We start from the raw sequence: 9,899 nt of genomic DNA, 5'->3' as shown, positions 1-9,899 counted from the left end.
AAATATTCACAACTTTTAAATGTTCCACTGTAATTTTTAATAGTTAACATTGCAATATTTGATTATTAACCATTTCAACCGGTTGATTGTTGCAAACTAAAATTTTACTATTACATTTAAATTTTAACATCATTTTTTTGCGGTAAAACATCTTTCTCCCGCGTACAAAAAAACAAAAAATAATTGGGCAACAAAATTATGGCCACGTTTTGTTGATAACATACGTATGACGGAAAGGAAAAAACGACAGAAACGAAAAAAAAAAACTGGACTTTATGATCCAGTAAAGCTTAATACTTTGCAAGTTTCTTGAAGCACAAGGTACCATGACAACCGTATTGAGGATGATGAGCCCTAACCTGATCAACGGAAGAAATCTCTACAAAGGATCTCAGATACTAGTCAAAGGTGAAGAAAGCAAAAGTCGATCCCACTGGAGATTCTCAACCAAAGAAGTATCCTTAAGAACGCCACAAGCCACTGCTTCTTCTGGAGTGTCTTCAACTACAACAGAACCAAAGGTTAGTGACGACAAGAATCTTTGACATTTTCTGAACTCTCTGGTTTTGGGATCTGAATCTTATTAGACCATCGCAGGGGAGAGAGTTCGATACGACGACGTATGAAGACAATATGCTAGCCAACTATGTTCCTGTCTACGTCATGCTTCAGCTCGGAGTCATAACCAACGACAACGTTCTTGAAAACGCAGAGAAGCTCACGAAACAGCTCAAGAAACTGAAACAGAGTCAAGTCGATGGTGTAATGGTTGATGTATGGTGGGGAATAGTGGAATCAAACGGTCCAAAGCAATACCAATGGAGTGCTTACAGAAACTTGTTTGAGATCGTGCAAAGCTGTGGACTCAAACTACAAGCTATAATGTCGTTTCATAGATGCGGAGGAAACATAGGAGACGATGTTAACATCCCGTTACCGAAATGGGTGCTAGAAATAGGGGAGACGAATCCAGACATCTTCTATACGAACAAGATTGGTAATAGAAACGAAGAGTGTTTGTCTCTCTCTGTAGATAACTTGTCTTTATTCAGTGGAAGAACAGCTGTTGAGGTATGAAAACTAAAATTCCCTAAATATTGCTTTCTATTGTCTAGCCGTTCTACCAGAACCGGATCTAGGCATAGCCTAATGAAACATTAGTCTCGACTAAAATTTTTTTGGAGATTATATTTCCAAAATATGAAGGAAATTTTTTTATTAAAGTTCTTAGTAAGTGTTTATTGTCTCCAAATTCTCAGATCCGGCCTTGCGTGCTATGTTTGTAGATGTACAGAGACTACATGAAGAGCTTTAGAGAGAACATGGAAGATTTTATTAGCTCAGGAGTTATAATAGACATTGAAGTAGGGCTTGGTCCTGCTGGAGAGCTTAGATATCCTTCTTACACTGAGACTCAGGGATGGGTGTTCCCTGGAATAGGAGAGTTTCAAGTAAGAAAAATGGAGAAGTTAAGCTCTTAATCTTCTCAGGAGCTGAAAAAACAGAGCTTTATAGCTTTTTTGTTGTTCTGTTCTTTCGATTTTTCAGTGCTATGACAAGTATCTAAGATCAGATTATGAGGAAGAAGTTAGAAGAATAGGACACCCGGAATGGAAACTTCCAGAAAATGCAGGCCAATATAATGATGTTCCAGAACAAACCGGGTTTTTCGAGTACTCAAATGGGACTTACCTTGAGGAAGAAGGAAAGTTTTTCTTGTCATGGTACTCGAGAAAGTTACTTCTCCATGGTGATCAGATTCTTGATGAAGCTAATAAAGTTTTTCTTGGGTGTAAACTCAAGTTAGCAGCAAAAGTGAGTTTAAAATCTCGTTTGAATTCCCATAAGACATAAAAATACATTAGAAACAAGATAAAAAATTATGGTTTCTTGATTTTTTTTTTTTTTTTTGCTAGGTCTCTGGGATCCATTGGTGGTACAAAACTGAGAGTCATGCAGCAGAACTTACGGCTGGTTATTACAATCTCAAAAACAGAGATGGGTACGCTGCGATTGCGAAAATGATGCGTAGATTTTTTTTTTTTTTTTTTTTTTGCTAGGTCTCTGGGATCCATTGGTGGTACAAAACTGAGAGTCATGCAGCAGAACTTACGGCTGGTTATTACAATCTCAAAAACAGAGATGGGTACGCTGCGATTGCGAAAATGATGCGTAGACATCACGCTATATTGAATTTCACTTGTCTAGAGATGAGGAACACAGAGCAGCCAGCAAAAGCTAAGAGCGGACCTCAAGAACTTGTTCAGCAAGTAAGCAAATTGATCGTTGTAACAAAATGCTACTGAAACTGATTTTATAAGTGGTTGGTTTTTGAAGGTGTTGAGCTGTGGATGGAGAGAAGGGATTGAAGTTGCTGGCGAAAACGCGCTTCCGAGATTCGATAGAGATGGATACAACCAGGTTATACTAAACGCAAGGCCTAATGGAATTAACCGAAATGGTAAACCCAGGATGTTCGGGTTCACATATCTCCGGTTATCTGATAGACTTCTCAGCGAACCGAACTTCACTACGTTTAAGACATTCGTAAAACGAATGCACGCAAATCAAGTAAGCAATAAAAAAACCTTTTTTAAGAACTGTCTTTGCTTAAAGATTCAATTTAGCATTTTTAATGTTTTGCTTCATAATTTAGGAGTATTGTTCAGAGCCTGAAAGGTACAACCACGAGCTACTTCCATTGGAAAGGTCGATAAACGATGAATCATTTGAGAAGTTAGTGGAAGCAACAGAACCAATTGATCCACTTCTATGGCTGGAAGAGACAGACATGAGTATTAGACCCTTTGAGAGTGTACTGTCTCTCTTGAAAAGCACTTTCTTTAGAAACAAGTCCTAGGTTATCGTCTATCGATAAACATGTAAATTGTAATGTGTACATACATATGTATATGCAAGTAAATAATTCATCCTTATGATGTATATGCAAGTAAATAATTCATCCTTATGATGTAAATTTGAAGTAAACAATACAGGTGAACATGTCATTTCTCCACTGCTTAGTGTCAATTTTTTTTCACTTTTATGTATTTGTATTTTCTAGAATTTAGGGTTTTAACATTTTCAAAAATGCCCGTGACCAAGGAACATAATAGTATCTGAAAAGAGAGAGAGCAGTACTGGATTATAAGTTCAGGAACCAAAGCAAAGACAAGATTCCATTAAAACGTCATTATCATCAGTGCATTGATTCCAATGTTCGAAAATTCGCTAGGCGCTATCCGTGCGCTCGGGTGTGACATAAAGGGCAAAGCTTTCATATTTTTTTCAAAATGACACGACTTTCCAAATTACAAAAGAGACTTCGAAATAAATGAAAACAAATTAAAAATGGGAGGAAAAAAGATTATACTATGTTATTGTTAATAGATATGAAATTGTTACACAACTACCATTGGAATATATAGTCAAGTACAAGGACCCACCTGTGTTAACCCATCCTTATCATGGCTTTGTCACTTAGCAGCTTCGTCTTTAGCCGCTGTGGCAGAAACGTAATAAGCGACACAAAAGAGGGCATGTAGAAAACACAAGATCCCTCCAATGGAGAGAAAATGGTGATGTGTGAATCCACAAGAGGATCTTGACTTGTTGTTGGACATCGTCCCAATCACTAAAGCCCCAAATCCAACGGCGAATACGATCCTGTGGTTACCATCGTCCAATCAACACACACCGTGTCGTTCATTTCGGGCCGACAATTATTAATATATATAGAGTAACTTAAAGAACGTACCAAGTGAGAACGAGACAAGCCATTGAGATTTGCTTTGTGGAAGAAGATCTTTGAAACTCGTCTTGAGAGCAAATACAGAGACAGCCTCCGACCAAATTGATGAGTACATGAGCCATTACCAATACCGCGGCTGCACCTAGACCTAACCTGTACGCGTCCTGGCTTGGCTCTCTGCACTCAAATAGCCAAAGCCTCATGTGCTTCACCTATATTCACACATTTGCAACAAGACCGTCTTTTAGCATGTGCATTTCGAGTAGGAACTATCATCATCATGATGGAATGCGATACAATATTTAATTTTGAGTGAGGATATATGTATAGAATACCTGATTCTGAGCGACTTCTGCTTGGATTCCGAGGATTGCAGCAGCTACATCTAAGCCCACGATGACTAAACAAACAAGAATACCTCCTATCTTTGTCATTTTTAATAACTTGGATTTGGTTTTGTTGGAGATAGTTTGAGAAGGTTAAAGTTCAAAATGTGAATGAAGAAGAGGAGATGCTTTTCCTCTGAGGGAGAGAATGTTGTCTGATGTTGGAAATGGGAATGTGTAGTGGAAAAGTCTAATGAGTAATTGTCTTTTGTGACCAAATGGGTAGATATATAAAGGAGTGGTAAGTAAAGTTATGAGTGTGTTTGAAAAAAAACGAGAGAAAAGGAGACAAACTTAAATAACAAAAAGTTAGAAAATGAAAAAAAAAAGATATTTCTTGTCGGTGACCATGACATGCAACTTTGTTGATGATGTAGTTTATGGTTTCTGTTAGTATTATTCGTGTATTACCATCTGACTATATAATTTCTATAAAAATTATACATAATTTTTACCAAGATTAGAATTCAGATCAGCATACATAACCTCTGTAGTCAACAAAACATATATAAAATTTACAATATTGTGTATAATAGCAACCTCATATTAAATTTCCAATCACGATCGATTTTGGTGAGAATACATAAAAAGTATTATAGACAACTTGGAAGATAGCCAATCAAATGATCACCACTTGGTTTAATCATTTATGTTGGAAGTTATGTAACTTAACACGGTATCAGTGTCTGAGTCATACAGTCTAATGCAATCCACATCATTTAGACTCAAAATTGGCATTGGTCGTTGTCCAAAAATTCCAAAATTGATTCAAAGAACCATCAATTCGAAAATGCATATTACAAACAAAGTCTCTCACATAAATAATTAGAAAAAAAATCTTAAATAATATATAAGAAAAATGGGTTAATCCAGTTAGGCTGAAAGTTTATGTAATTGAACATTACTATTCATAGGAAAGCTCACTAAGAGGCTATTGACCGATGAGTATTATTCCATTGCTGCTAGACCAGACAAAGGATACAGTCCAACTGTTCTTGTTCCAGTACACTTTTCAAACAGCAATGCATTCTATTTGGAAACAAAATAAACAGGCTCAAGCATGGCGAAAAACATCTCCCATCCACCCCAGCTGATCAAAACCATTGATAAAACAATCAGAAACCAACTCTCTACCATCAAACGGTTGAGTATAAGTATGACGAGAGACTAAGTATTTGGTTTGGCTCAAGCACTTAGTTAGATTACTATAGCCTATGTTTTTTATTATCTAATCTTTAAACAACAGTCACACATGATGTAAAAAAAATTTAGTAGAACTCCCTAAAGAAATTACGAGCACCGAAAGGATTATGTACAGCAATATATAACCAATAAAGTATATGCAGAATAAACAGGGAATAGGATTAGCTGGGATATGCATGTGGCACTTTGGCTCCCAAGCCAATAAAGCTTCTTTTTGTCCATATGGAATGGCGAATTTTCTTTAGATAAAACTTATAGGTTTGCTAACTAAGCTTTTCCCAAGTTAGTAATAATACAATAGTAGTTCTGTTTTTTTAATATGTCTTATCGTGATCTGGTCGGCCCCTATGAAATACACAACCAATATTACATAATAGACTAACTATTATATTGCATGATTCAAGTTTAGAATGTTTTATCACTGATGTCACAGAAATAGTTATATCGTCTGTTACGGTACTACCAAAAAAGTATTCAAAGAGAAAAATCACCAAAATAAGTTTCATTAAAAAATCAAAAGACTCTTCTGCCCATTGTTTTAAATATATATAAATAATAAAAGAAAAATTAATTTTTTATAATTTTGAATTATATATTTTCAAATTCAAATTATTTTATAATTATTATTTTTACTTTTCTAAAAAAAATTATTTTTTCCAATTTTTTTTGAAACTATTTAAAAAAAAATTATTTTTATTTTTAAAAATTATTTTTTATTTTTAAAAATTTTAAATTTCACCCAAAATCCAACCTCTTAACTCTAAGCTCTAAAAGTATAGATTAATTAACCCTACGGATATAAGTATATATTCAACTATTTAATGAAATATATTGGTCATTTTAATCCTTAGGAACTATATTTGTGATAAAAAAAAATTTAAAGCTATTCAAGGGTATTTCTCAATTCATATTAGCCAAATAGCAGCAATTTCATTTTCACTAAAAATCAAACATAGAACATACGGTTTACGCGGTGCTCCAAATTAATCTTCACCACTAAGCTACAACTACTTAGTTACATTAATAGGTTTTATAGTTGCAATTATTTATTTGGTTACGTCGTCTAAAATTGGTTGGATTCTTTGTGTTGGGGAGGAAAAAGTAGGGCATAATACAACCCCACCAAGCGTGGCCAGTGTCTTCACTTCTCTGATAAAGAATCAAATTTTCTCTTTTTTAGATGTATGGCAGCATGGGTTAAGAAAATTTTATATTATAGTATAAATATGTTTCTTATACAATTTTATAAGAAAACATAAAATAGACTTTGACAAAAAAACATAAAATAGCAAATTGAACGTGACGAAAGTGAAACTCGCAAAATCAATTCTACATTAATGTCTACATATGTGGAGCATGCATACAAAAACAATCGAAATTTATACAAATACAGGTAACGTTAAGGATAGTGAAGTGTTTAGCTGAGTCAACCCGAGTTTGGAGAATGGAAACACTTCCAAGTTATGGTCTGATAATGGGTCTCTAAGTGTCAATTCTTCCAATGAGAGCCAAAACCATCCTCGAATTTGTAATTATCAAACTTCCCCATTTTCTGTGGGTTTTTTTTTTTGAATTGAACTTTAAATTTAACTAAAAAAAACTTGGAAAAATTGCGAAAAGAGAATAAAAAAACAACATAGTTGTCCCTATGGTATAAATCCAACCTCAAGTTGTCCCTATAGTATAATGTTTCTCATAATACCAAAAGTAACCTTTGATTAATCACATTAAACATAATTAATTGAATTTTTTTTAAAAATGGAAAAAAGTTGGTTTAATATAGTTGCCAAAAGGGAAAAAAAATTAAAAAAAAAAAGAAAATGGGATCTAAACATTTAACTTTCCCTAACTCCCGTAACCCTAACATCGATCTCTCCGACTCTCTCTTCCACACGGCGAGCAAGATGGCGATTTTGTCTTCTCCTTTGTGTTTTCTCCGGTGAAATCAACGACGACTGCAGCCACCGGTGGAACCCCTTTCTCTTCTCCTACATACCGAAGGTAAACACCAAAGTTCTCTATCCAATTTCAGTCATAAAGTTTGTTCTTTTCTCCTTCTTGTTCTAATACTTTTCTCTGGATCTCTTTCTCTCTAGACAAACGCAAAGGAGATTTTAGTGCTTCTCTCGCCTCTCTCCGCCTCTTGCCGCCTCTCTCCGCCTCTCCGCTTCTCTCTGCCTCTCTCCGCTTGCCTCCGCCTTTCTCCGCCTCTCTCCGCCTCTCGCCGCCTCTCCGTGGTTGCGCCAAACTCTCAAACACCACATGTTGAAACTCCCAAACACCACATGTTGTATAGATACGCATTATAGAACAAGAGTTTGTGAAAATCACAAAACAAACTATAGATAAATCATGGGGAAATCATAGATTGGTGAAGAAGAACATTCAAAATCGTTTTGTTTTTGATTTTTCACGAAGCAAATCAATGAAAACACGTTTTAGGAAGTTAGAATATTTTTAGAATATTTTTAAAACTGCAACTTCCTTAATTTTCGAAAAAACAGTTTTTTTATCCGTAGAAAGCACCTTCTACACTGTGTAGAACATAAAAAAATTCCAGAATGTAATTTCTACACTCTGTAGACGTTTGTGTATGGTTTAGATTTTGCATTCCTGATAACTTAGAATACTCCATAAAAATAGAAATATCTTTCTAAATAAAAGTAGCGATCATTACAAATAGTAGAATTCGTATTCCCCATATTTAGAATTATAGTAAAAAGTAGGTTGTACGTTCTAAAAAAGTACATGGAAATGTTCATTCTAGAATTCATTTTCTACTCTCACGTTTTGTGTAGAAAATGAATTCTACTTCTAGTAGAACGTAATTTGAAAAAATTATTTATTATGTTTTTCAACCCCAAAAAAATATGTGTTTGTGTAAATGAGTGTTTTATTAATTGTTTATATTTTTAATATTTTTTTGATTCTTAAAACTATTTATTTCATTAATTTTAACATATGGAAAGGGTAAAAGGGAGAAAAAATGGTAAAAAATAAATTTATACTATAGGGACAACTATGTTGTTTTTTTGTTCTTTTTTGGCAATTTTCCCAAAAATATTTTACATAATTGTTTTGAAATTTAAATCAACATTACTCGTTTAAACTTATTTTCCTATGCTTCACAACTCCACAACTCCTTTAATCTTCTATTTTGTGCTGAACCAGTATGTTAACCCTCCATCAAAATCTGTATCTCCCTTCCTTCTAATAGTTGCCGGCCTATTTCTCATATTCTTCTCGATCATCTTAGTCAAATGCTCCACTGGTAAAGCTGCTTCACCATGTCTCCTTCGATTTCTTTCCCTCCATAAGCTATATACAATTGATTGCATAGCATATCTGATAATTAATTTCTGTATCTTCCGCATCCCTGCCTCAGTACATATTCTTATCAGATTTACCCAGCTCACTGTAAAATCACTTCTCAATACTCCAGTCATCAGCTTCTCCCATACTTTTGTTGGAAAAGAGCATTCAAAAAATAGATGCTCCCTTGTTTCCATCGGATCATTTCATAATATACATGATGTATCTATATTTCCATTTCATAATCTCATACGATCACCTGTTGGAAGTCTATCGTGTAATGCAGTAGAACGAAAGAGAATTTTGGTGTAGCATGCTTAAACCATACTGCTTCATGCCAGCTACAAGGGAGAGATGTCTTTCTCTGATGATCTGCCATGTCTCGCCTGACAAGAAAGTTTTTTTGAATTTTCCTTTTTCATCCTTCCATAGAGATACATCCTCTTCTTGCACCATATTACCTTTGTACTTCTTAATCTTTTCCTTAATTTTATTCAACAAAGTAACACGATGACTTCTTCTTCTATGCTTCCAACTCTATTCCATTGTCGCATTACTTGGGATACCCAAATCAATTTGAGCACCTCCATTTAATAAATCTTTTAAGCACCCTAGAGAGGACCAAGATTCATACCAAAATGATGTTCTTCTGCCATTTTTAACCTCCACTCGATAAAGCTGTTTAGTTATTTCTCTATATTTCAGAATCTTCTTCCACATCCACGAACCGGTTTGGGTGCTTTCACTACAAGAAAACAGGGGGATTCTGATGGCCGAAATCGTCGGTAATTCGTCGGAATCGGTCTATTCCGACGAATTTCCGACGAACCCGTCCGTCGGTATCGTTTCGTCGGAAAAAAAAAGTTCATCGGAATTTCGTCAGAAATTCCGACGACTTTCTGACGAATACCAAGAAACGTCATTCTGACGAACTTCCGACGATATTACGATGCGGCTACACGAGACCGGAGTTCATCGGAAAACTAGAATTCCGACGAACGTGGTTCCTCGGTTTATTCCGACGAACTGTAGGCGTCGGAATTTACCGACGGACATCGGTTGTCGGAATATACCGACGAACCACGTTCGTCGGTATATTCCGACGGAAATGAGTTTGTCGGTAAATTCCGACGGATATATGTCCGTCGGTATATTCCGACGACCGTTGTCCGTCGGTATATACCCTTTTTTTTTTACAAATTAATTTTGCATTTTTATATATTTTTTGATATTAATAAATTTAAAAA

The 9,899-nt window shown here is 35.1% G+C and overlaps 2 protein-coding genes across 2 annotated transcripts; one reads left to right on the top strand and one right to left on the bottom strand.

The window, feature by feature from the left end:
• Window positions 1-247: 247 nt before the first annotated feature.
• Window positions 248-2,932, top strand: LOC106337419 (beta-amylase 6). The gene is made up of 7 exons (XM_013776523.1): window positions 248-521; window positions 598-1,071; window positions 1,287-1,451; window positions 1,549-1,815; window positions 2,061-2,270; window positions 2,338-2,571; window positions 2,657-2,932. Exons 1-7 carry the CDS (start codon window positions 327-329, stop codon window positions 2,858-2,860), a joined length of 1,749 nt encoding a protein of 582 aa, XP_013631977.1. The 5' UTR covers window positions 248-326; the 3' UTR covers window positions 2,861-2,932.
• Window positions 2,933-3,257: 325 nt separating this feature from the next.
• On the bottom strand, window positions 3,258-4,347 carry LOC106340304. Its single transcript, XM_013779183.1, has 3 exons — window positions 4,087-4,347; window positions 3,758-3,963; window positions 3,258-3,666 (listed from the first exon to the last, which is right to left on the bottom strand). The coding sequence occupies exons 1-3, from the start codon at window positions 4,183-4,185 to the stop codon at window positions 3,477-3,479; spliced, it is 495 nt and encodes a 164-aa protein (XP_013634637.1). The 5' UTR covers window positions 4,186-4,347; the 3' UTR covers window positions 3,258-3,476.
• Between the last annotated feature and the right edge of the window lie 5,552 nt (window positions 4,348-9,899).

This window comes from Brassica oleracea, chromosome C4, assembly GCF_000695525.1.
Source record: "Brassica oleracea var. oleracea cultivar TO1000 chromosome C4, BOL, whole genome shotgun sequence".
Lineage (NCBI taxonomy): Eukaryota > Viridiplantae > Streptophyta > Magnoliopsida > Brassicales > Brassicaceae > Brassica > Brassica oleracea.
This window is presented reverse-complemented; position numbering and strand designations above follow the sequence as displayed.

Bases quoted from the DNA above. Each gene is read 5' to 3' on its own strand.
- LOC106337419 (XM_013776523.1), top strand. From the start codon at position 327: ATGACAACCGTATTGAGGATGATGAGCCCTAACCTGATCAACGGAAGA. The intron at 1,072-1,286 runs GTATGAAAACTA...CTATGTTTGTAG, and splicing joins GTGGAAGAACAGCTGTTGAG to ATGTACAGAGACTACATGAA. The intron at 1,816-2,060 runs GTGAGTTTAAAA...TTTTTTTGCTAG, and splicing joins AACTCAAGTTAGCAGCAAAA to GTCTCTGGGATCCATTGGTG.
- LOC106340304 (XM_013779183.1), bottom strand. From the start codon at position 4,185: ATGACAAAGATAGGAGGTATTCTTGTTTGTTTAGTCATCGTGGGCTTA. The intron at 3,964-4,086 runs GTATTCTATACA...GTGTGAATATAG, and splicing joins CAGAAGTCGCTCAGAATCAG to GTGAAGCACATGAGGCTTTG. The intron at 3,667-3,757 runs GTACGTTCTTTA...TGGTAACCACAG, and splicing joins GCTTGTCTCGTTCTCACTTG to GATCGTATTCGCCGTTGGAT.